The sequence below is a fragment of the Parus major genome, chromosome 28, assembly GCF_001522545.3.
Source record: "Parus major isolate Abel chromosome 28, Parus_major1.1, whole genome shotgun sequence".
NCBI classification, from domain to species: Eukaryota; Metazoa; Chordata; class Aves; order Passeriformes; family Paridae; genus Parus; species Parus major.
In genome coordinates, this window is record NC_031797.1 from 2227288 (window position 1) to 2252693 (window position 25406).

The following is a 25406-nucleotide window of genomic DNA, read 5'->3' on the forward strand; positions in this document are numbered from 1 at the left end:
TTTTTTTTTTTTTTTTTTTTTTTTTTTTTTTTTTTTGCCTTTGTGCTTTGGGAGCCTTAGTTTGGAGCTGAGGGGAATTTGGGAGTTACTGCCTTGGGGTGTCTGGGATGTACTGCTAGAATTTAGAACTTCCACCTTTCCAGTGCTACCAAGCAGGTAAGGACCTAACAATGACCTCCTCCAGTGCCCCTGGGCTGGCTTTGGGGGCTGCAGCCCAGAGCAGGGCTCTGTCCCAGGGCTGCTGTGGCCAGGGTGTCCCAGGGCTGTCCTTCTGCTGTCCCAGGTGAAGGACAATGTCTGCACGAGGCTCTGCAGCAGCCTTGGGGCTCAGTTCCCAGCCCAGCTGCAGCACTCCGGTGCCTGCACCAAGGAATTCCCTCCTGGCACAGCCTGTCCCTCCTCCACGGAGCTGCTCCCTTGCCCTGCTCGGCCAGGAGGACATCGTGGAGAGCTACAGCGGGTACGTGGGGAGGGGCTGAGCCCTGCTCCTTGCCTGTGCTCACCCTCAGGGGACACATCCCGTGTCTGGGATGTGTTTGATTCAGTCCAGCTCTCCTGGGAGGCTCACGGGGCTGTTCCCTGCGCCCAGGGCAAGGCTGGTGGCAGCCCTGGTGCCTCTGCTGTCCCACCACGGTGCCTGGGACCAGCTCACGCCCGTGTCCCCTCTGCTGTGCCAGGAACTCCTGCGAGCTGGGGGTGGCTCTGCTGGACTGCAGCTGCTCGGCCCCAGACCCGCAGCTGGTGCGCAGGATCGTGGCCCAGGTGGAGTTTTACCTGTCCGACGAGAACCTGGCCAAGGACACCTTCCTCCTCAAGCACGTGCAGAAGAACAAGATGGGCTTTGTCAGCATCAAGCTGCTGACATCCTTCAAGAAGGTGGGTCCTGGCTGCCGTGTCAGGTGATGCAGGGCTGGGCTCTGCTCCCAGGCAGGGTGAACACCCCTCAAAACACCCCCAGGGCTGCATTCACCTCTGCCCGTGCCTTCCCTGGACTGCTTTGGAAGCGCTCATCCCTTCACCAAAAAAACCCAGGGAAGTGCTGGTGGTGTGGCTTAGGGGGAAGTTGTGGTTCTTGTCAGAGCCTGGGGGACACTGGGGACTGTGCAGACCCCAAAGCTGCTCACGTAGGTCGGGGACATTGCCCTGGGGGACAGGGACACTGCCGTGGGGGCACTGGATGGGGTCACAGCCTGCCCTAAGGGTGGGTTTAGGGTGTGGAGAGCAGGGGATGGAGACCGATGGGGATTCCACCCCTCTCTGCACAGGTGAAATACCTGACCCGGGACTGGCGCCTCACCCTGTACGCCCTCAAGTTCTCGGCGCTGCTGGAGGTGAACAAGGAGGGCACCAAAGTCAGGCGGCGGCTCCCCATCCCCGAGCACCTGCTGAGCGTCCCCCCCAGCAAGCTGCTGGCCTGGGAGCTGCAGCCGCGGCAGCAGGAGCTGCTGCTGCAGGAGACCTTCCTGGAGACCATCGCGAGGATGTTCAGCCCCTTCGGAGCCATCGCCTCCATCCGCCTGCTGCGGCCGGGCCGCAAGCTGCCCTCGGACGTGCGCAGGTACTCGGGGCGCTTCCCCGAGCTGCTGAGCCGCTGCTGTGCCCTGGTGGAGTACGAGAGCCTGGAGAGCGCCCACAGAGCCTTCGAGAGCCTCGGGCACCGCGACTGGCACGGCGTCAGGGTGGTGCGGCTGTGCGGGAAGGGGGGGAAGAAGAAAGGCGAGGAGGAGCGGGCGGGCTGGAAGGGGCCGGAGGCGGCTCCGAGCTTCCCCCGAAGCCTCGGGGCTTCCCTGGCCAGCAGCTCTCCGGAGTCGGATGATGATGCCTCGGGGTCGCTGTCCCTCCTCCTGAAGCAGGACCTGCTGGCACCGACCTGGCCTGGCGGCGATTTCACTCCTGGAAATTCCAGCGCCTTCCCCGGCTCGCTGCTCCCCGGCGGGGGCTGGGACCCGCTGGGGCTGGGCTTGGGCACCGAGAGCCGCCGGGGCAGCGCCGAGGGGTCCTGGACACCCTGGGCCAGCGGGCTCTGTCCTGCGGCCAGCGCTCCTCCCAGCTGAGCCCTGGCAGCACCCTGGGAGCCCCTCGGTGTGGGACCGGGTCCTGCGCCTGCCCCACGGCCCCGAGGGCTCCGGCGGCAGCTTCGGGAGAGGAGAACTCGTCCTCCGGCGCTGAGACTCCTTCAGATTCAGGGTTAGGGTTTATTATTTCCTTTCTTTTCCCTTTTTCTCTCGAGCAGAAGAATTTTCTGTGGCCCTGCGAGCTGTGGGCGGTGGCAGTGCAGCTGATCCAGGGGACAGAAGTTTTGGGGCAAGGATGATGCTCGAGGCAGACGCTGAGCAGCAGCAGGAGCTGGGCCGTGCTGTGCTCGTGCCGCTGGGACTGTGCTTGCTCAGGGCCCAGAGCTGGGTTTGGGGTCCAGGTGTTGGATGAGAAATGGGCAATAAAGAGAGATTAAGTTTCCAGGCATTCTCTGGTTGATGCTGTGATTTTTTTCCCCCCTTTTTTTCACTGTTTTTTTTAAAGGGAAGGAGGGTCTCTGCTTGCAGCTGCCTCCCTTGCTGTCCTTGGGGTGGTGGGGACACTGAGGGGTGCCCAGGGCAGGTGGCCCAGGTTGGCTGAGCCTGAGAGAGACAGGAGTGATGGCTGTGGTGGCAGGACCGTGGTTCCTCCTGGCTGTTGGCTGCTCAAGGCTCTCTGGCATCTCTCAGGATGGAATGTGGGGGGCTCCTGTGTCCTGCTGCTCCCACAGCCCCCCCAGCTCCTCTGGGAAAGGGTTAAGGGAGGCTACAGGTGGCTCTCAGGGGTCTGCCAGTGCAAGAGCCCTTGGTGTGGAGCCAGAGCTGGGATGTGGTGGGCTGAGTCCTGTGCCTGCAGTGTTGGACTGGAGGATTCAGGTGGGCAGGGCTGGTGAGGGGATGGGGTCACACCTTGTGTGAGGAGAGGTTTGAGGGCAGTCCCTGCAGCTGGGAGCCTCTGGCTGAGGATGAGGGGGGTGGAAAACAAAGCAGGTGTGAGTTCTGGTGCCCATCACCCAGCCAGGACTCCAGCACTGAGGATTTGTTCTACAGGTAGTGAGAATTCTCTGGATCAAGAATTCCTTGTCCTTGTGGAGAACTTGTTTCCCAGAGCCCAGCTGGGAGTGGCCTTTTGCTGGGACAAGCAGGTCTGGGAAACTCCTGAAGAGAGAACTTCTTGTCCCAAGTGCTCAGGGAGCCACCAGGAAAGTTCCATCCTAAACCTGCTGGCTGGGAATGGAGAAGGATTGGTGGGAACTGGGATTGTCTTGGCCCCAGTGCCTGGAGAAAGATGAGGAGGAGAAAGATGGACACCAGAGCTGCTTCCCAAGACTTGGAGAGAGGAAATGTTCTGCTCCTCAGGGAGCTGCTCAGCTGAGTTCCCCAAGAATCTTTGAGGAATTTCTTTCTGAACCTTTGGAGCAGGTAATTCCCAGGTCTGGAGGGTAATCCCAGTGCACAGCCCCTCTCTCTTTCCCACTGTGGCAGGACAAAACCACCCCCTCCCTGCTCCCCCACTCCAGATCCTGGAGGTTTTCAACAAAAATATCCTTTTTATTGGCCTCTCTCCCAGTGCTCCCAGAACTTCCCTCAGCGCCTGCAGCCAGAGGGGAACTTCGGGGCCTTGGAGCCCCCACAGGCTTCAGGCTTCTCCCCCTGCCAGAGAGAAACCATTAGAGGCCCAGCAGGGATGGGGATGTGTCCCCAAGCCCTGCTGTCCCCTCAGAGCCCTGTCCCACCTGGTAGAGGTGGCAAACCAGCCCCAGCAGCGAAGCCTCTGCCTGTGCCTGCAGCTCGTCCGTGTGCTTCTGTGGGGGGACACGGGGCCGGTCAGGGGGGTCCCCACGGTGTCCCAGCCCCAGGTGGCACCCCAGTTCCCCCCTGCCATACCCCATTGACGGTGATCCAGGGCACGTACTGGTGCGGGGGGTCCAGCGCCTCGGTCACTTGGGCGTTGTGGTGCATCAGGGCCACCCCCGTGTCCCCCTGCACGCAGGCGGTGACACGGCCACTGTCCACCTCTGGGGCGTAGATCTGCAGGCACTGCCGGGCACAGGGGATGTGGGGGCGGTCAAGGGGACGGGGACAGCCCCCAGATGGGGCACGAGGGGCAGGGAGGGGGACATACAGCCTCCAGGTTCTTGGTGACGGAGCTGCCCGACTCCAGGCAGAAAATGACGGGGAAGTAGGTGCTGAAGTTCTTGGCCTCGTGCATCAGACAGGCCTACGGGGACAGGGCGGGTGGTGAGGGGCCACCGGACCCCCCCCGTGCCAGCACCGTGGGAACGGGGACCGTCACCTCCATCATGTTGCCCAAACATTCCTCGGGGCCGTGCTGGCACTCAAAGTCCAACTTCCCGCTGACGTTCCTCTCCTGCGGGACCAACCGGTCTGAGCGGGGCCGGCGGCACCGGGCGAGCGCCCGCGGCCCCGGCAGGGCCGGCTCCTACCTGGGCGTTGCCGTAGGGCACCAGGGTGATGTTCAGCATCTCTTCGGGCAGCAGCAGCCAGGTGGAGAAGAGCTTGGTGACCAGGAACTCGCGGCACGCTGGGCACAGGCTCTCGTAGTACAGGCTGAGCTGCACGGGCGCGGCCGCGGGGTGCGGGAGGCTGGGACAGCGGCTCTCCACCTGCACACGGGGAGGTTTCGGGGTACACGGGGGGGATACGGCTGCAGCCCCCATCCCCGTATCTGCAGGGATGGGGCAAAGCTCTAGGGATGCAGGGAAGAAGGAGGATGAGTGTGTGCAGGGCTAGAGGAAGTGAGAGTGGCCGGGAGCTTTCTGCTGCCGCAGGATCCTGTGCGGAGCTGAACACCCAGCGCTGGGGCTTTCCACTAGAACTTCCCCAAAATATTTCAGGGGAAAACAAATTTAGACCAGGACATGCCTGGGCGGGGGCATGGCCAGGGGGAAGCTGCAGCCCCGTGGGGCTCACAGGGCGGTGACTGCTTGGGGCAGAATAAGCCGAAAAGCAGAAGTGCCGGCGGCAGCCGGGGAGGGGCCGCGGGCAGGGTCCGGCTGGACCAAGGCCATTCCCCAGGGATGCTGGGGATTGCCGTAGTGCCCGTGTGGCACCCGAGGCTCAGCATCCCTGCCCGTGGCACAGCCTGTGCCTTAGCGATGCTCGCTCCAGGCGCTGTCCCAGCCCTGTCCCCTCGTCCCCGCTGCCGGGTGGCGCTGCCCTTGTCCCCAGCCCCGGCAGCAGCAGCGGCTCTGACCTGGCAGGCGACGGCGATGTCCCGCGAGCTGCACCAGCGGTGGGCAGGGTAATCACAGCCGGGGGCCACCGCGAGCCCCGGGGCCAGCAGGGCCAGCAGGGTCAGCAGGGCCAGCGGCACCGCGGGGGCCATGAGGACGCCGGGGTGACGCGGAAACGAGCCCGTCCCAGCGGGGACTTTTAAGGCTCGGCTGCCCCCGCCTCCTGCGCCCTTCCTGCCCCTCCTGCCGCCCCAGCCGCCGCCTCCCGTGACGCTCCGGCCCACGTGGGGCTCCGGCCGCCGGGTCCCCGCTGTCCCTGCCCGGGAGCTCGGGGCTCGCAGCCGCACATTCCCCGCGGGTTGTGACAGGTCCGGCAGTGAAACCCAGCCTGGAGCAGCCACGCGTGGAGCTCCCCGAGCTGGAACCGGGGCTGGCTCCAGCCCGGCCCGGGGGTGCCGGGGCAGCTGCGGGAAGGGGGTGCAGCCCAGCACAGCCCGAGCTCAATTTCGGGGCCGAGCGGGGAGGAACCTCGTCGTTCCCCGGTTTGCAGCCGCTGTTTCCGGCCCCGGGGAGCACAATCCTGGCACGATGGGTCACATCCTGCACCCAGCCCAGGAACTGGGGCACAGCCCCACCACCCTCCTGCCCCCGCACAACCTCCCACAGCAATCCAGCAGCCTGCTTCATTAACTCTGTTTATTTCTTTCCTCTTTTTTTTTCTTTTTCTTTTTGGGTTGTTTTTGTGGGTTTTTTCAAAGTACCGTACAAAAAAAAAAAAAAGTCCTCTTACAGTAACAAATACTGGGTTTACATTAGTAAACATCAACAGAAAGAGCAAAGAGCACTACTGCTGGTAATGGACAGCTCGGGGGGGGCAGGTTATTCTTTATTGCATATACCTAGAAACTAAAACCTCACGCAGCCACCACGTCCTCTCCGAGCACAAAGCCTCTGCTGGCACCTTGGGGGTGACACGGGGGAGCCTGGAGCCCCCCAGGAGCAGGGACACGGAGGGACAAGCCCCAAGCTGTGCCCCAGGGAGCAGGAACAGCCCTGTGGCACCCATGGGACGCGGGTGTGTGGCTCGGCTGGGGGACGTGGGGGTCACAAGCAGCAAAGCACAGCCCAGCGCCTCGAAACACGGCCGGGTTCAGAACGAGCCAAAGCAGCAAAGGACAAATCACAACGAGTTTATGCTGGGGGAGCTCCAGGCTGGCCTTCCACCCCAGGGAGAGCAGGGGAAAGCTGCTGTTCAGGGTGAAGCACCGTCAGGGAAAGGCAGCCCTGGGGAAGGGCATCTTCCTCCTCGTCGTACACAGGACGTGAGCAGTGCCCTGTCAAGGACAGGCCGCCAGCGGGCAGGAAGGCAGTGCTGGAAGGTGCAGAGGGGTGACTGTGAACCCCCCCTTGGGCTGTGGCTGGACAGCAGGAAGGGACAGCACAGGGAGAACAACAGAAATTCAGCCAAAAGGATAAAAACACAGGCTAAAGAGAAGCTGGAATTTCCCTGGGCAGCAGAGCCAGGTGAGCACCAAGCGAGTGTTGACAGGTGACAGCTTCAAGCTGAGACTCTTCCAGATGCTCAGCAGGTCCTGGCGTGAGCAGGGAGCAATCCCCCAAGGCAGGACTGGCCCCAGGCTCACGTTTAGGGGTGGTGGTGGAGGAACATGGAGCCCGTGGGATCAGAGGCTGAGGATCCAATCTGCCTACAGCCTGTCCTGTGAGGTGGGGATGTGCTGGAAGTGCAGGGACCAGCACAGGACCAGCAGAGTCCTCAGGCTGAAAAGGTGTGGAACACTAACAAAGCTTTGGAGTGTTGGTGCAGCCCCTGGCCACTCCACAGGCCCCAGGAGGCCTCTGCACAGAGCTGTGAGGACTGAGCCTCCCTGCCCCAGTCCCACATGCCCTCATCTCTCACATGCCCCAGTCCAAACTATTCCCTTAATCATCCCTGGCAGCTTTTCCCAAGTGATCCCCAAAACCAACCACAGCCTCTCCTGGGCCCCCACAGCTCCCCTGACCCGCTGCCTGCACCTGAGCACCAAACACTGACAAACCAGACCCAAAAACCAGGGCCCAGGGCCTGGAGAAGACATGCAGAGCAGGGAACGGGGCTGTACAGCTGAGCATAGGAGAGCTGCCACAAGCAACAGGAATGGGATGTTTGCTCCAGCAACCCCAGCTCCAGAAGGATCTGGGGACCAGCCCAGAGCAAGGCAAGCAGCAGAGCTGGCCAGGGAGGGAGGGACAGTGATCCCCAACACAGGTGGCACATCGAGGACAGGATGCAGGCAGTGTGAGCACAGAGCACCCCATGGATCCAGCAGAACCAAAGCTGCAACGGGAGACAGAAGTGCCAAAGTCCACGGCATCCACCTGCCTGTCCCAAGGAGAGGGAATGAGCCACTCTGGCAAATCAAGAGGACCAAGAATGCTCTCCTCCAGCCAGGCAGCTGAGATAACCCAGGAAAGCAAATGCCACCATGGCCTCAATTCCCAGCTCAGCTTTTAAAGCTCTTCCAGGTCCACCTGGGCTGCCCTGGGGCCCTCTGAGCTCGGACACAGCGCCCTGCCCGCAGCAGCCGCCTGTGGTGGGCAGCCCTGCCCCGGCTCCATACAGTACCCACGATTGGAAGTGCTTTGCATACGTAGTTCACCATCATGCAGATACATTTCAGCATGCCCCGGGCCCCGTGGATGTGTCCTCCTGCAGCAGAGAGGTCCTTCATTCCAGGTAGGGCTCGTAGTGTGAGTTGGACTCCAGCCCTCTCCTGCTTCAGCTGCAGGGCCCGGGGCTGTGGCAGCCTGGCAGCTGCTGCCCACGCTGGGGGTGCCACTGGGGGCTCAGCAAACACCAGCACCAGGGGAGCAGCTGGTCACAAAAAGAACCATATTTACAGAGCTACAGTCAGCTTCAATGGGTTACGTGTGCAGAGAGTCACCGAAACCGGCTGGAAACAACGAGCTGTGCATCCCACAGATCCTGCCAGGAAAAACACGGGTACCAACACGGATTTCACAGCTTCGTTGGCACAGCTAAGGAGGGAGATTCACAGCTAAGCAGATCCTCCCTGCCCAGGCAGCAACACTCCAGAGGTGATTATGACAAGAGGGAATGGTGGTGAGGTGGGGCACAGCACGGAGATCTCGGCCGGGGAGCCCCACAGAGGATGAGGTTTCTCCTTCCTAAATGTGTCTCTGCACGCAAGAGCAGCACCCCTCGTACCAGACACCATCACAGCCTGCAAGGCCACCGAGGGAAGCGAGAGTGAAGGATGCACACACTCAATGGAGCCTCCTCCTCTGCCTCCTCTGGTGTCCAGGCAGGGAACCCCTCGGTCACAGCACCGAGGAATCAGGAACCAAAGCTCTACAGTGATGCGTAGCGGGGCGACCTGCCAGCAAGAAGGGGATCTGACCTGCTTATCAGGGAAGGGGAGGGGGCTGTGCTCATCCCCAGCGATTCAATCACAACTGGATCCCACCTCCTAGAGGCTGGAGCCCACTGCAAATCTACAGCCCAGCCTTTCTGTCCCATCAGCCAACACGGGTTTCAGCTACTGACCAAAAGGGACATCAGGAACGGTCACAGACATCTCAGAGGCTCTGAAGGAGCAGGAGCACAGAGACTCAACTATACAGGGTGCAAGAGTCCAGAGCCAGAAAGCAGCGCCCTGGGGAGAAGCTGAAGGCAGCTGTTGTGTTGTGCATGGGCTGCTCATCTGGCTGGTGGCTGGGAAAGGACCGGGTGAGCCAGCGTGACATTCAGGGAGTCATTGTGCTGCACCAGGGACGTGTGCTTGTAGTGCAAGACCAGGTCCTTGAGGGAGGCGTAGAGGTTGTAGGGTTCAGCAAACCCATAGCCTGTCGCCGTCTTGTAGATCACGCAGTGCTTGGTGTCACCATCCACCCTGCCAGGGAGACACAGGAGCCTGGGTCAGCAGTGGGACAGGGGAGCACCAAAGCAGCGTAAAGATACACCTGGCCCTGGCAGGAGAAGCCAAGGCAGATGGGAACTGGCACCTCTAGCAAGGGATGGGTGCAGCAACGCAGGAACACAACCTGGGCCAGCCCCATCCCATCCCATCCCATCCCATCCCATCCCATGGATCCCATCCCATGGATCCCATCCCATCCCATCCCATGGATCCCATCCCACCTGCACAGGGATACTCACACCACGGAGCAGGCGTAGCACCCCTTCTGGCTGCTCTCACGGATCAGGAAGGTGCCGTCCCGTTTCCCACACAGCATCTCCTCTGCCTGCACACGGTTGATCTTCCCCACGTACCATGTCCGCTCCTCGTGGTGGGGCAGCTCCTCCTCGTCATCCATCATGGAGTACTGGCTGCAGTCGAGCACAGGCAGGGTCAGATTCCCTAAATTTAGGTGTGTGACCCCCACATCTCCCCACAGTGCCCATCTGGCAGGGAAGACCTCCTCAGCCCCCAGGCAGGGAGCTGGGATTTGCCCAGGCAGAAGCAGCTGCACAGCCTGTGCTCCCACATCCCCCAAATCCCACAGCACACGAGCAGGACACTCACTCCTCTGTCTCGTTCTTGATGCCCAGCCACTCGTTGATCTTCTTCTGCCGGGCACCCTTCTGCGTCAGCCACCTGGGGAAGGAGGGCAGAGCTGAGCAGGGCTGGGGAAGGAGGGCAGAGCTGAGCAGGGCTGGGGAAGGAGGGCAGAGCTGAGCAGGGCTGGGGAAGGAGGGCAGAGCTGAGCAGGGCTGCAGCGAGCCCCGGGCACTGCCATCACCAGAGGGCAGCAGCCGCCGCCGCTGCCGGGGAGCGCCGAGCCCCGAGGCCGCGCTGCGGGAGCGGCTCCTGCCCACAGCGGGCTGCCAGCCGGTCCAACGAGCCGCGGAGCCCCGGGGCAGGCGGCAGGATGGCTCCCGGGCCGCGCTGCAGGGGCACTACGTACACCAAGTACTGGTCCCGCAGCTTGCGCAGCTGCATCAGGTCTGGCTTGAGGCTGTTCATGCGCTTGTCGATCTCCCGGTTCTCCGAGGCTTGTTTCTTCAGGTCCTGCTCCAGCTTCATCTTGCTGTCGTGGATCTCTGTGATGCGGGATTTGAGCTTCTCCGAGTTCATGAGGATCCTGAGAGAGAGAGAGAGAGAGGGGGGGGTTTAGGCTGTGGGCCAGAATGGGGGAGGTGGAGGAGGCAGCCTGCCAGCTCCAGCCCACAGCATGCTGCTGGAGAGACAAGGAGTCCGCGTGCCTCGGCTCTGTGCTGAGCCAGGAGGATCCTTCCAGCCCCTGGGGCCCTTCTCCACCCCCATCCTCACCGTTGCACCTCCTTCTCATTGCCCTCCCTCCTGAAGCGCTCGATGTACTCCTTGCTGCACTTCTCCTGTGTCTGACACTGCTCCTCAAAGATCTTGATCGTCTCATTGAAGGCCTCAATTGCCGTCCTCTTCATTTGCAGCTCCTGGGGAGAAGGGAGGGAAAAGCTGAGGAACATTTCTGCACATTTGCATCCCCTCTTTCAACTTCCCCAAAGCAGCTCTGTCCTTGCTGCAGGCAAAATATCCCCTCTTCGAAGCCCATCCTCTGGGGAGCCCCTGCAAGTCCGTGAGCTGACAAATGGGGCAAGAGGTGCCCCATCTCTGGTGTCCCCTGTGCACAGCAGGGTGGCTGCCAGCACCCAGGGGGTGACAGAGCAGCCCTTGGGGGTCTCAGGCAGTGCCCACGTACCTGGGATGTGCGTGTGTACTCCTCATACAGCAGGTCGTACTCCCAGCTCTTGTCCTGGTACTGCTGGTGATAAACCTTCAGCTGCTCCCCCACAGCTTCCACGCTGTCCTCCTTCACCACCTGGTCCTGCCACAGGCACAGCCTCAGTCAGGACCTGCTCCAGCTGGTCCCACAAACCCCACAACAAAACATCCCAGCACGCAGGGAGAGGGACGGGACATTGCCAGCTACCAAAGGGGCAGGGATAGATGAACAAACGCCCCTGGTTCAGGCTGTGCTTGCCAGCCACGTCCCTGCAGCACAGGCCTCACCTGCTGGTACTTGGAGATGGGGTAGAGCAGCCTGGTGTCCAGCTTGGCGTTGTACTGGGCGAGTGACTCGTGCCTGTAGTGGGTGATGAGCTCCACCACCGAGCCGAAAGTCAGGGGCTCCGAGAAGCCGTACTTGCCTTCCCGATGGAAGATCTTGATCAGCTTGTTATTGCCTCCCTTCCTGCAGTGGAGGGGAGAGGAGAGGGCACTTACCACCACCCCAGCACCCTACACCAGCCAGAGACCTCAGCATCCCTACAGCTGGGAGCACAGGGACATGTCCCAAGAGCTGCATCCCTGGGGCCCTCAGGGGATCCCAGAGGATCCCAAAGCCCCACCTGAGCGTGAGTGTGTATTCCCCCTGGATCTTGCTGGAGGCATCACGCACTAAGAAGGTCCCATCTGGTGTGTCCCGGAGCTTCTCGTTCACCTCCTCCCTGCAAGGAACAGGATTGTCACGGCCTGGGAGCTGGCCCCAAAGCTGACCTGATGGAAAGGGCACCCCAGGTGTGAGCTGTCAGTCACGTCCTTACCGAGAAATGTCCCCCCAGTACCACTCGGCGTCCTGCAAGGGCGCGTTGTTGCCATTGGCCAGGCTGGCTGCGCTGGGCTTCGGCTTCGGTGGCTTGGGAGGCAGGGCTGTGAGAGGAGGAGGGATGAAACAGGGTAAGCCCAAATCCCAGCTGCCCTCTGGCAACTCCTCACAGAGCTGAGTCCCCCCCTCCCTGCAGTGACTGGCCCAGGGGCCACCACATTTCCTGGAGCTGCTCCAGGCCCATCTCCAGTAGCTGAACACCTTGAGCTGGCCCCCAGGCACAGCTGGGCTATCAAAATGCCCTCAGCAAACCTATCATGGGGGCAGAGAGTCCACACCCACAAGTGCCAGCGCCTCAGGCCCCAGGGAAGGGGTATCTCAGTACCTGGAGGCAACTGTTCTGGCTCCAGCTCCTTCGTCTGCAGAAGCATCTCCAGAAACAGCACAGAGAAGTCAGGGCTCAGCTCTGGGCTGCAGGGAGAGAAGAGGCAAGTTAAGGACAGCAGTTGTAGGGTAGAACATGGCACTGCTCCCCTGTCCCCTGGGGTCAGCTGGTTCATGCCAGCTGCCAGACCCCAGGCTGCCAGGGCAGCAAGGGCTCTGTCCTGGCTCTGTGTGCTCCCACCCCTGTGTGCTGCCAGCAGTTTAATCCCACGTGCAGCCCAGCAGGGGCTGTGGGCAGCCCTGTTGTTCCAGGCTGGACTCCTTGTCCTGGCAGGCACAGCGGCCGGAGCTGGGAACGCTGCTGGGACCGAAAGCCTCACGTACCTGGCGCCAGGCAGCCGGAGGAGAAGGGGGCCGAAGATCTCTCCCAGGGCCCGAGGGTGGAGGCTGTTGCTCTCGGCCTGCTGCGATACCTTCCCCAGATGCCGGAGCAGGAACTGCAGGGTGAGCGTGTTCTGGAGCGGGACCGCAGGCGACTCCAGGGCCAGCAGCAGCTGCTTCCGGCAATTCTCTGGCTGGGGGATCTCTGGGGAGAGAACAAGACACGAGGGAAGAGCTGGGACAGCCGGCACCACTCTCCACGCTCCGGCTGCATCACAGCACAGGAGCGCTGTCAGCAGTGGGGGCCATCTGCCAGGCCCCATAGGGACAGGGATTATTTTAATATCCCAGATGTGTCCACCCCACCCAGCTGCCCATTCCCAAGGCAGCCGGGGGAGGCCCTTACCCTGCAGGATGCGAAGGATATCTCCATGCGCTGACACCGGCACCACAGGGGAGGGCAGGTCCTGCAGGTAACCTCGCAGTGCCTCGCCCAGGGAGTGCACGTCCAGGGGCTCCAGGTCACCCAGGGTCCAATCTGTCAGGACACACATTTCCCATGGGAGGGTGGACGCAGCACTGGACACCCAGCTGAACCCAACACCCATCCCAGAAACCATCACACAGCAGCCAGCTATCATGAGAGCTCACCAGCACCACGAGGGAGCTCAGGCAGCCTTCAGGCAGCCCATGTGACAGAGGATGTGCACCCCAGAAATAAACTGGCTCTGGGAACCCCACCAGTTGCCTTGAGAGGGCAGAGGTCATCCTGAGTACCCACAACCTTTGCCCTGAGCCCCAACACAGGAATTCTGGGCAGGCATAGGTCGGGTGAGAGTTTTGCTCCCCGCTGCCAGCAAGAGTGGAGCACAGACAGAGCAGCCACACACTGAACCCAACAGGGAAGACACTTCCCCAGAACACAGGATGTTGGGAAGCACATAAAGCCTGTCCCAAGAGCACAGCCCAGGCTGACAGCACGGCGTGGCTGGGGTTTGCAGGAACGTCTGCGGGAGGGGACTCGCCAGCGTGGTGCCGGATGAGGCCCCAGCCCAGCCGAGAGGCAGGCGGCTCCCAGGGCTCCCCAGCAGAGACATCGGCACCGGGGAGCCACAGCTCCAGCCACCAAGCCAGGCTGAAAGATCCTCCCCTGCTTATTAGTGGCATGACAGAGCCAGAGAAGCCTCCACCAGCCCATCAGCAGAGCACCCCAAAGACAGCAGGGGACAAGCACAGGGGTTCACTTGTTTGCCTGCGAGTCTCTGAGCCAGCACCACATCCCTTTGTTGCCCCCCACGGATGGTGCCAGGAATCCCCCCCTGTCCCATCCCTTCCAGGACAGGGACATGTTGGGATGGGGACAGCCCAGCCCCAGAGGCAGCGTGCTGGGAGTCAGGAACTGCCGGGGACAGGCGAGCCTGGCCTGGATTGCATTACTGCTGGCGCTGTCACATCCACTAATCTCCTCCATCTGAGCCGATTCGCCTCCACCGCGCCGAGCTGGTTCTTACCGGTTCTCAGCGCCTGCCTCAGTTCGGAGCCAGATGTCCTGTACAACATCTCGCTGTCCAACCCTGCAGAAGGGGGGACACTGCTGTCAGCTCCAGCACAGGCACTGTTTCGGTGCCAGCTGGGCAATGGCTGTGGCACAGATAACCAGACCTGGATGGTGTCCAAGCCAACCCCCTGCAGAGGCTGCTGCAGCCCCCTTGGCCCCCAGGACACGGTTCAGTGGCCCCATTTCTCCACCATGGCACAAAGCCAGGCTGGAAGTGCTTCCCAAACCCAGCACCCACCCAGTGTGTGTAGGTGCTCAAACCAAACACCCTCTCGGGCCTCAGCAGCTCAGCCCAGGGAGGAACATGACAGCAGCTGTGTCCTGTGTGTCCCACAGAGCTCAGCTCTCATTGTGGGGTTTTGGGGTGTATCAGCACCCCCAGAGCTCAGCATTGCCCCCTTACCTTTCTTCTCAATAGCTTCCACCAGCTTCACCAGGAGCGGCGGAGCAATCTCGGGAGGGCTGAACTGCTCCTGCAAGTCCGGGAGAGGAGACCCTGGGGGAAAGGGAGGGAGAGAGGGGCTCAGCACCAGCTCAGCCCTCAGCAGCAGAGCTGTGCCAGGGCACAACCCAGACAACTCCCAACAGGAGCAAGGAGAGACATGGCCCCTGCTGTGAGGCTGTGGCACAGGCAAACAGGGCATGAAGCCTGCAAGGAACCTGCCCAGGAGCCAGCACTTGTTGAGCTCCAGCCCTGACTGGGTGTGCACAAGGAGATATCCACTGCTCTGTGCAGAGGCCTGGGGACAGAGCCCATCCCCCTGGGGACCCGTGCCCCCCGGGCAGGCAGCACAGGGGTTAGCAGGGCTCCTGGAGCTCAGGGCTGGGTCCCTGCCCAGCACAGGGGCTGCACAGGGCTGGCAGCGGAGCGGGGTGAACTGTGATTAATCCAGCGATTCAGACAGAACGCCGTGTCAGCAAATTCCTGCCCTTGATTGCTCGTTTAACATGGAAACCGGCCCTGTGCCTCCCCCTCCCCGTGAGCCCACAGCCTCCGTGCAAGCTGCTACAGGGCACAGACAACCCACGGCACGGGACCAGGGTCCCCCCATTCCTGGGGGATCTGCAGCCCCATGTTGGGTGGTATTTCTCTGCCACTTCCAGAGAATCTTGAGGTTCTGGCTGCAGGCACCCCCTTCCCCTGTGCATGCCAGGGCAGGAGCACGCAGGCCTGGCTGAGGAGCTGCCAGCAGGAGGTTTGCCGAAGGATGAGCCGTGCCAGACTCCCTCCCGCTTCCAAAGGAGCACCAGCTGGAGCAGGAGGTTCCTCCAGGCTGGTCCACAGCACCTGGCAGACCCTGGGGAGCCCGCAGTGGGTGAGGACACCCAGCACACTCCACTCTGCAGAGGCAGAGCCAAGAGGCTGCTCCCCGTTGCGAAACAGCTCCGTTGTCATGGATCTGACCCGAACTCGCCTGGTGTGGTCTCACCACAAGGCACAGCAAGCTGGAACTGCGCACCCAGCTCAGCCTCCTGCACCCACGGCCTGGAGGGGAGACAGAACAGCCATGGGAAGGGAAGCACACGGGTCAGGCACCCAGCAGCTCTGCAAAGGCCGGTGCTGCTGGGGAGGGGGGGACAATCCCCCTCTGGAGCGAGCTCCTGGGCACGGAGGGGGCCCAGCGTGGTGCAGGTCGGTGTGGGGAAGCTGCAGGCAAGCTTCCAGGCTGGCAGCTCCCAGCCTGACCCTTGGGAAGGGCTGAAGGGAGAGTAAATACTGGTGCTGCCCACGTGGCCCGGCCGGGAATGTGCTGCTTCAGCAGGCAGCAGCTTGTCTTTTTTTGTCAGGCACAGAGCCGGAGCCAGCAGCAGCTCCTGAGCCTGCCGGGCCTCCGGGCTGGGCCGCCGTGAACAAGGCTGCTCACAGCACGGCCCGGGCAGCTGCGGAAATATTCCCGAGCCGCATTTTCCGCTCGTGTTCTCTGCGGAAGGCAAACACCAGCAGCTCGTAAATCCACTGGCAGAACGCGCTGGGTCTTGCTGCTCCCGGGACAGCTGTGGCGCTGGCCCTGCTCCACCAGTCACACTGAGGGGCTAAGGGGTCCCTGCCAGCCAGGACAGGACCTGGGAAGCAGAGAAGGGGCTTCGTGGCGCTGCCAGGAGACGCTTCTGCACCTCCTAAAGTGCACACCATGAAGAAATAAGACAGGCTTGGCTCAAATGCGGTTTTTCCATTGCAAAAATGTGTCTCCCCAGCAGAATACAAAAATAAAGCATCACAGAATATCCTGAGCTGGAATGGACCCATAAGAATCTTCAAGTCCAGCTCTTAAGTGAACAGTCCATACAGGGATCAAACCTTCAGGCTGAGTGTAAAATGGCTCTGGGTGTTTGAGCTGCCTCCCTGCAGGTCCTGCCTGTGCCCAGAGTAGAGGCTGGCTCTGGGGATGCCCCAACAGGGGACAGGAACAGGGCTGGCACTGGTCTCACGTGCCCTGTTACCCCACTCTCCATCCCTGGGCAGGATGCAGAGAGGCTTGGCTTCTGGTTTCCTTCTCAAATTTCTCTTTTCTTGTGTTTCAGGAACTTTGGCATGGATCTTGTTCCACCTCCCAGAGACCCCACCGGTGGCTTTGACCACCCAGACACACCTCCACCAAGCCCCCTCGAGAAGAGGGGAGATCCAAGGAGGGAGCACCGGGCCAAACGCAGGCGAGGCCAGCACATCCAGCACAGAGCACATCCCAGGCTCCTGAGAGGAGCAGCTTTCTTGGAAAGGCAGGTTGTGAGCGGGATGACTCAGGTCAGGCTCTCGCTGCCAACCCAAACGCGCAGGGCCCGGCCGCATTCCCACCCTGCGGAGATGTTTCCTGGGGCCGCCCCTCCGGCTCCGGGAGCAGGAGCGAGGGAGGCAGCTGCAGGGAGCTGCACCAGCCCCACAACCCCGGTTTCGTAAGACCCCAGAGGTGTTTTCACACCAGATGCCAGAAGCATCTGCTGGGGTAGCCGTGGCTCCCAGGCAGAGAGGGATGGGGAGGATGCAGCACTGCCAGCTGGGAGCGTTCCCTGGCAGCCTCCAGCTCCTGCTGCTGACCCCACTCCTCCCATGTACACCAGCACGAGGTCTTCTGCAAGGCGTGGGAAGGCAAAGTGTGGCTGTCACCCCTCAGAGAATCACAGAATGGTTTGGATTGGAAGAGACCTTAAAAGATCACCCGTTAAAAAAAAAAACTTTAAAAACTTTAAAAAAAACCCCTTAAAAGCCCCCCCTGCCTTGTGCAGGGATACAGTTCACTAGATCAGGTTGCTCCATGCCTCATCCTGCTTGACCTGGAACACTTCCAGGGATCCAGGGGCAGCCACAGCTGCTCTGCGAAACCTGTGCCAGGGCCTCAGCACCCTCACAGTCAGGAATTTCTTCCTAACATCTAATCTAAATCTCTCCCTCTTTTAATTTAAAACTTCCCCCTTGTCCTATCACTATCTGTCTGCATAAGAAACCTCTCTCCCTCTTTTATATGAGTTCCTTTTAAATACTGGAAGGCCACAATAAGGTTTCCCAGAGCCTTCTTTTCTCCAGGTGAACACCTCCAGCTCTCCCAGCCTGGCTCCAGAGCAGAGGGACTCCAGCCCTTGGAACATTTCTGTGGCCTTCCCTGGACTCACTCCAACAGGTCCCACTTCTTTCTTGTCTTGTCCAGACCCAGACTCAGCACTGCAGGTGGGGTTCTCACAAAGGAAGAGTAGAAGGGGGAATCCTGGGGGCTGCTGAGCGCTGGCCACAGGCTTTATGTGCCTGGGAGCCAAAAAAACAGGCTAAGGGCAGGCAGCTGCCACAGCTCCACAGGCAGGGCTGAGGCACGTTGGCTGTCCCGGATCAGGTCCGTGCCAAGGCCAGGCTGGCTGGGAGGCAGCCGCAGGTGCAGGACAGCCCATGCCCAGCCCCAGGGTGGCTGCCCGGCCCCAGCGAGGGCTCTGCGACCCGCGGTGCGGGCTGGCTGCCAGGCAGACAAGCAATTAGCTCCAGTTCTCAGAAGTGCTCTTTTAGACCCTGACTTTTCTCCTCTTGCCCAGAGACAAGTAATTGTGTCCCTCAGCGGGGCTGAGCAGCTCTTGGCAGGGAGCACTGCCCCAGGCGCTGCAGAGGCGGGGAGGTGGTGGCTGGGAGAGGTCAGGACTTATCCTGAAGGGAGGGAGCCTGGCAAAACTCAGTGGAGCAGGGAGAGGGACCATGGGGATCCCGGCTGGTTGCAGAACAGAGAAGGAGAAGGATCTTGGGAGATGTTAGAGTGGGACAAGCCTTGCCCAGTGCTTTTCTCTGGGCCAGGACTGAGAGAAGCTGGCTTTTGGCTGTGACTCAACTGCACTGCTGCTGATGGGGCAACCAGTGCTGCCGAGCTGAGGGTTTCACTGCTGTCCTATGAAGCCACTCACACACTCTCATCTGTCACACAGCGAGACTGGAGGTGTCCCAGAGCACACAGCAGGGCTTACCTTGCTCCAGAGCCTCGGGCAGCCGGCAGCCGCTGGCCCCCGGTGTGGCAGGCAGGGGTCTCTGCACCCGGGGCCGGTGTGAAGGGACAGCGATTTTCACCGGCCCCACGTACTCCACGTAGGTGCCAGGAAAGTCTCCCTTCTGCTTGGTGCGCTCATTGACACCCAGGATCCACCCAATCTGATTGGGGGTCTGCTCATCTCCATCCTTGAAGCCCAAGGCTTGCAGGGCCCCCTTGCTCACGACCAGGATGTCCCCGGGCAGCAGGTCAATGTCCTCCTCGCGCTCCTTGCGGTAGGGGTAGAGCGCGCGGTACTGGAAGCCGTCGGTGCTGCCCATCCTCTCTGCTGGGGGAGAAGGGCTCTGAAGGGTGAGGCAGCACGTTCCAGGTGGAAGAGGAGGGCCCTCAGAGGCAGCTCTCCCCCATCAGCTCTCTGAACTGTCTCTGTGTGAACCGGCACCCCAGGAGCCTGGTCTGGGTGCCCCGGAGAGCTTAGGTGCAGCCCCTTTTCCTCAGCTTGAAACCACGATTCAACCAAATTATGGAGCAAAGGGAGAAGGAGACGAACATAATCCAGCACTGGTGAGTGGGCATGCAGCAAAGAAACCCGAGATCAGGGTCTGTTTCACCAAAAAAGCCAGTCTCTCGGAGTCTGGGGAGGAAAAGTACAGTAGGCTTCCAGCCTGGAGCAGCGTGGCACACTACGTTCCCTTTCCCAGTGCCTGCAAAGAGAAGAAGAATTGTCACTGCACAGCCAAGCACCCCACACCCTCCTGACACGCCAACATTCAAACCAGGGGTTCACCTGAGAGAGGCAGGACTCGTTTCTCTCCTACCTAGCAGCTGATGCTGAGCCCTGGATCCCAGCAGGGCATGCTAATCCTGATTTACACTCCCAAAAGCAAGTGAGGAGCCAGTGGCTGTGGGCAGGAACGCTACCTCCCCTCTGCTACAGCCAGGCACCAGCTCTGCATCTCAAAGAGGTTCACCCCTGCTTCTTCAGCTTACCCTCCTCGCAGCACTTATGCAAACAAGGAGACAACAAGTGGGACAAAACAGCCTTTATGCAGGATAATTTTTGCATACAGAAAAGGGTGACCCTGCACCCACCAGCTGCAGGCCCTGAACAGGAGGAGAACAAACAGATTTAACCCTCCCTTGTTAAATCGATTAAATTTCACAGTTCACCTTTACATCTTGCCATGCAATCCCCCACAAAGGCATCTTCTGAAGGGAGCTGCCCACAAATGTAGGTTAACCACGCTTTCAGCAAAAGGCTTTCGAGATGCACTGCCATTCCCACAGAGCAGCACTTCAAAGCTTTGCTCTGAGCAAAAAGTCAATTTTTGAACTTTTCAAAAGCAACAGCAGCAGCATCAAGTGCAGGCATAGGTTTTTTTCGCAGAGATGGAGGCAAAAAGGAGTTAAAATAATCTTTAGAAGCCTTCAAGTCTACTTAGAGCTCCTAACTGCCTTTCAGCTATTCAGAGAGAAATTGAATATGCTGCCTGCCCTGCCCAGAAATCCACCAAAAAGAATAAACCTGGGTTATAACATGTTGCTGAAGAGATGTACGAGCTGGGACATTCCCACCAGCCAGGCACGTCCTCTTTTCCCATCCCCTCCTGGCTGCACAGGCCAGTTTTCCACCTCCCTCAGGCAAATCCCAGAGTTCTGGTTCCCGCAGAAATGGCGTGCAGCCGAGGACCAGACCTACAAGGCACCAGGGCAGCCAGAACCCAGCCTTCCCAGGGACACCCTGGGCCTGCTCAAACGCTGCAGGTCCTGTTAAAGGCTTGAGCTGTTTTGGCCCAGAAACCACCAAACCCAGCTCAAATTCTTGAGTCTCATCTGAAAACTATTACCAAGCAGGAAGGTGCTTCTCAGGGCTGTGAGATCCTGGGGAGAAGGAGGCAAGAAGGCAAAGGGAGCCAGGACACTCTTCCCAGAGAGGTCAGTGAACAACCAAGCACGGCATGAAGCCAGGGCTGCTCCGACTGCTGGTTGGACTCTGTGACAGGCACCAACGGTGGTGATCTGCAGGATTTCAAAATAGCTCTTCTGGGCCAGCAGCAGGTTACAGTTCATATCAGCTACAAATCCTTCTTTTCTCCTGCACGTGGTATCAGCCCTGCACGTGTCACCACATCTGCACGTGCTGCCGCAAAGGCTGAGATCAGGGTGAGTCCCCGGAGAGGAGCCAACCCCACCTCTCAACCAGGCTCTCCAGCCCGGCTCCAAGGCTCCTTCCCTTGACAAGGACAAAAGGCACAAAGAGGCCATGGCACAGGAAACCTGTGCAGCAGCCAGAGCCCGCACCGCCTGCCTGAGCTCGGGCAGGCGTCCCAGCCAGGCTGTCTTTGCCATGAATGAACAGGCACTGCCCGCGGGGAGGTGAGGCACTTGCGGCCAGAGGCGGGAGAGGAACAGGATTGAGCCTGATCCAGCTTGCTGGAGAGCTTCTCCAGAACTCCAGGAGCAACACCAGACTGCAGAATTCATGGAAAGACCCTACAGAGGTTTCTGATGTTCACGGGGGAAGCAGCACATCCCAGCATGGCCGCTGTGAAAGCTCCCACCACACTGGGATGGTGGCTGCCGGGAACTCGCAGCCGAGCCCGCATTTCCCCAATCCAACCAGCCCCAGCCAGGAAAATATTACTTCATAATGCAGAGCATAAAGAGAGATTTATGACTAGGCTCACTGGCTGCCCCTCTGAGTGCTGCCTGTCAGGGTCCCCCAGAGTGGAGTCGCCGTGCCGGGGGCACTGTCTGAATGCCAAGGGCCTGAGTGGCCACTGCCCGCTGGCCATGGCGCTGGCAGCTCCCCCTCCTCCCGGGGAGGACAGACCCCAGAGTGGCTCCTCCCGGGGAGGACAGACCCCAGAGTACACCCAGAGGCAGCAGAGCCCAGCCCCAGCAGGGTCAATGCTCCCCCAGCTCCCACCCGCAGCTCCCAGCCCCGACTCCAGGCGCCTCCGACAAGCCGGTGCAGCTGAAGAGGCTGGAAGGACAAAACGCTCAGGCCCGGCAAACTTGTTCAGTAGCTTTTAAAAGCAGATCTGCGTGGAGGGGTGGGAAGAGGAGAATGACTCTGGAGCAGCGAACGTCTCCAAAAAGCAGGTCCCGCAGCTTCTTCCAACCGACTCCTTCCACAACTTTCTTCCCTGGGGTGGGAACGCAGGCACAGCTCTGTGCCACCGCGCTCTCCGTGTCCCAGCGGGTCACTGGGCACACGAAAAGATCCAGAGAACTCAGAGCCAGGCTATTCCTGGAGAAGCCTCACCTGCTTTCCCCACGTTCAGCCCAGGTGGGCACTGAGTGCTCGTGAACACGAGTGAGGAGCCCCCCAGGAGACCCAAATCCTCATGGCTAATGCCGGCACCGTCCTCTCCAGGAGCAACAGTTGTCGTCTGTCCTGCCACGGACCCAGCCAGAGGCTTCTCTGGCTGAGCTGCAGGAAAGCTCTGCACCCTCAGAGAGCAGCTGACAGAGTCTTTGGGGATTGGGAACACACACTTCCCAAAGCTCTGGAACAGCTCCTTGGAGGGAAGGCAGTGCTGAGAGGCCAGGACACGCACAAGCCTGTCGGCTGGAAGCACACCTCCGAGCTGGAGAGAGGCAGCACCTTGCCAAAAGATTTCTGCTGGGCCCAGCTCCAGGTTTGCTCGGCTCTCAGAGAGGAACCTCGTGTCTGTGCTGGCGAGCACTTGCTTAGTTAGGCTGCTCTGAAAATCCCATGCATCAGACAGCTAAATACCTTTGGTAAATCTATCTCAGTGCCCAGAAACAATCCCTCGATTCATTAACTGCTGTCAATACTTTCTTTGTTTAACACATCGGTTTGAAACAAAAAACACATTACGAGTCTTTTTGTCTGTGCCCAGCACATAAATAAAAGCATCTTAACATTTTAAATGTGGTTCCTGTGCTTTTTAACCCAGTTCCAAATGCAGTTCAAAGTGCAGCTTGACTTGAAGCGAGACTGAGTTACTTTCCTACCAGAGAAGGGAAAGAATGCATAAAAATATTTAAAAGAAGAATATGCTCACAACAGTGTACACAGCTCCAATCTCTCCAAGTTACATCAGATCCTCAGCAAGCAAAACAAACACCATATCGAGATTGAACTGCAAGTTACAGACAAAAAGAAGAAACTTTTCCTTTAATAAAATGATAAAATAGAACAATGCAATGATGGATGGGAATAAAAACGGACAGGGAATTGCCTGCCATGGTGACATCTGCTGCTGCATCACATCCTTCTGACCCATGCAGCCAGGGCAGTTCTGATGGCCTCAGCTCCTGAAGCTGGCAATGGCAAACACACCACGGGTCATCCTGTGCCCAGCAGCACCCACAACACCGAGTGGCAGAGGCAGAGAGGGCAAGAGCTTGCCAACCCCTGATTTACAGTCAGGACAAACAGCCCAGCAAATCCCTGCTCTCCCAGGCAGCTTCCAGGGCCCGCTGCCTCCCCAGCAGGAACAATGACTGGAAAAATGTCTCGGGAGGCTGGAGCCATGAGCGAGGCTGTGGAAGAGGCAGCAGTGCCACGAGGAGCTGTGGGGGAAGGAGCTGGGAGAGCCTGCAGGGAGCTGGAGCGGGCGGGAAGCGGAGCTGGACACGCTCCAGCAGCTGCCCCTGGGGAAGCGGCCAGCGGAGCAGGGAGAGCTGGAGCTGGGGCTGGCCACGGTGATGCCAAGCCAGCTGGTATTTCCTTCCAAACAGGGAAAAGCTGCAGGGGAGGAGGGGAGTTATGCCTGAGCAGTGCCCCAACCAGGCATGGGACAGCCGAGGCCGTTTTCACCTCCTCTCTTCCCCAGAAATGCTTCCCAGGCAGCAGCAGATCCCCAGGAGCCGCAGCTCCTGCCCACAGCCACAAGCCACCCTTTGCCAGGGACACAGAGCATTTACTGCTCATGCCTGAGTTTCATTAAATATTTTGCTTTATTCACCAAAGCCCGAGGAAGTGAAGGAATATCTGAAATATTTCACTGAAAAGGTCAATGTCATGATTAGCAGCGACACGAGGAGCTGAAGAAACCAGGATGACCAACACCTTCCTCACTTTTGGGAGACCACTGGAGGTCCCAGAGACCTCCTGCCCAAAGGCTGAACAGCATGAGAGCACCTCAGTCTGCACACCTACCCCCAGATTCCTCATACTGTCCACAGGCTTCTCCTGACACTGAACTTCCTTGCTCCAGCTGAAGCTTGTTCTTTCTTAACCACCTCACAAACTTTCTCCTCCTGCCTACGAGAGCTTTTTATTTGAACTGAGACTTTTATTTGCTGGCACTGGGCAGAGAAGGATTCAGCACCCAACACCAGCCCTGTCAGGCTGCTCTTACACCATCCCCCATGCAGCAAGAACACACTAATTCCATTTTAGGAGCATTCACGGAGCTGGCTTTAGGGATATAGAAACCCAGGAGCTGTATTTTGGCAAAAAAATCACAGTTCTAAAAAAAACCTGAGTACATGAAAAAAAAAATCCAACTGCTCTTGCTAACTTATCTGCTTAAAATCACATTCCCCGGGGTATTTGGAATTTATATGATTTATTAGCAGCTCTGCACAGCTCAGCAATCACATGAAGTAACCGACAAGGTAAGAAGCACCCAAGTTAATAGACCAGCATGATTTGGATACTGGTGAGAGAGCCAAGACCTTCCAACTTGAGAAATCCACCATCCCTTCCTGTCTGCTTTTCATCTTCCATTACCCAGCTACTTTAGCTCCAAGCTGCGGCTCCAGAGATTCCCAGAGGAATTAAAAGAGCCCTCGATATTATAAATACTCTTTTTCATTGTAAACACACCCCGGCACTCAGAGCTCTGACATGGCTCCAAACTGGCTCCGCAAACCACTCTGCTCCTCGCCACATTCCAGCTGAGCCGCGCTTTCCCTTCCAACCCAGCGCTTTTGTCCAAGCGAGACCCAACTGCAGGCAGAGAGGATTTTCCTGTGTGCTTAAAACCTTGTTCCAGCGAGTTGGGAACGCTGGGTTTTGGGGCAGAGAACAGCTTTAGGAGGATCGAGTCCGTGCCACAAACGGCGCAGGCAGATGGAAGCACGAGCTGCCCACGTCAAAGAGGGTCACCAAAGAAACCAAACCATGGCTTGGGACTTTCCCACATCGTGGAAGGCTAGAGAAGAGCCCAGTCCAGCCTCGGGGACACACCAGCCCTTGGCATGTCAGGGAAGGGTGGAGGAATGGCCAGGAAAGCAGTGATTTAGGCTATATTTACTCAGCTGTCTCCATTCTCTGCTCTCACAGAGAAAGTCACAGGGCCAGTTCCCCAGCGGCTCCAAGAGCTGCTTGGGAAATCAAAGCCGCGCATTAATGGGAGGAGAGGCAGCCACGGCTCCATTGAAAGGCAACGCTGGGGCCACTCCAGCTCTTCACAGCTCTCATTTTTCAGCAGTTTTGCCCGCTGGCTTTATCTCCCATCGATCACAGACCTCCAGTTTAGGAGGTGCATGACCACGGGAATCTTCCTCCTCAAGGGGCTGAGAAACATCCACAGGAAGAGAAGAAATGCAATGACCAACCTCCCGAGGAAGCAGTGGGGGGGCTCATCCCAGAACCAGGGTTTGGGGGATGATGTTAAGACACATCAAAGCCACCCTTGGGCACATCCCTGGGGCACCAGCTGCAGCCTGGGAACTGCTGGGGCCGAACTGCCCCCGGGCAGGAGGACCAGAGCTGGGACCCAGCGAGGCCTCTCTTTTCTGGCTTCACCGCCCCCAGGGGTGCCCAGGACTCTCGGAAACAGGGACCGACCCGTGCCGAGGGTGCCCCTGCACTGTCACCACTGTGGGGACAGTGGCACGGGGGGAACCTCTGATGGCACTGCTGGGTTGCAGACAAGCCGGAGGGATC

General features: G+C 59.5%; 3 protein-coding genes across 4 annotated transcripts in view; 1 reads left to right on the forward strand and 2 right to left on the reverse strand.

The window, feature by feature from the left end:
* The first annotated feature begins 22 nt into the window (after positions 1–22).
* LOC107215348 (la-related protein 6-like) lies at positions 23–2589 on the forward strand. The gene is made up of 4 exons (XM_015651456.3): positions 23–156; positions 284–460; positions 678–876; positions 1266–2589. The coding sequence occupies exons 2-4, from the start codon at positions 294–296 to the stop codon at positions 2052–2054; spliced, it is 1155 nt and encodes a 384-aa protein (XP_015506942.1). The 5' UTR covers positions 23–156; positions 284–293; the 3' UTR covers positions 2055–2589.
* A 956-nt stretch (positions 2590–3545) lies between these two features.
* IFI30 (IFI30 lysosomal thiol reductase) lies at positions 3546–5914 on the reverse strand. The gene is given in 8 exon segments (XM_015651457.3): positions 3546–3668; positions 3752–3820; positions 3903–4055; positions 4141–4236; positions 4312–4386; positions 4463–4642; positions 5233–5380; positions 5382–5914. Coding segments are annotated over 8 exon segments (1305 nt in total). The 5' UTR covers positions 5900–5914; the 3' UTR covers positions 3546–3602.
* A 152-nt stretch (positions 5915–6066) lies between these two features.
* The window catches only part of PIK3R2 (phosphoinositide-3-kinase regulatory subunit 2), a 20035-nt gene continuing 695 nt past the window's right edge, over positions 6067–25406 (reverse strand). For both annotated transcript variants that reach the window (XM_015651917.3, XM_019009139.2), the window contains exons 2-16: positions 18516–19239; positions 14485–14577; positions 14035–14097; positions 12930–13061; positions 12527–12728; positions 12144–12229; positions 11757–11862; positions 11562–11660; positions 11224–11404; positions 10913–11038; positions 10504–10646; positions 10139–10315; positions 9757–9828; positions 9390–9560; positions 6067–9123 (exon numbers count right to left, since the gene is read on the reverse strand). In XM_015651917.3, the coding sequence (XP_015507403.1) occupies positions 8931–9123; positions 9390–9560; positions 9757–9828; positions 10139–10315; positions 10504–10646; positions 10913–11038; positions 11224–11404; positions 11562–11660; positions 11757–11862; positions 12144–12229; positions 12527–12728; positions 12930–13061; positions 14035–14097; positions 14485–14577; positions 18516–18855 (2184 nt within the window). In that variant the 5' untranslated portion in view covers positions 18856–19239 and the 3' untranslated portion in view covers positions 6067–8930. The remainder of the gene's footprint in view (positions 9124–9389; positions 9561–9756; positions 9829–10138; positions 10316–10503; positions 10647–10912; positions 11039–11223; positions 11405–11561; positions 11661–11756; positions 11863–12143; positions 12230–12526; positions 12729–12929; positions 13062–14034; positions 14098–14484; positions 14578–18515; positions 19240–25406) is intronic.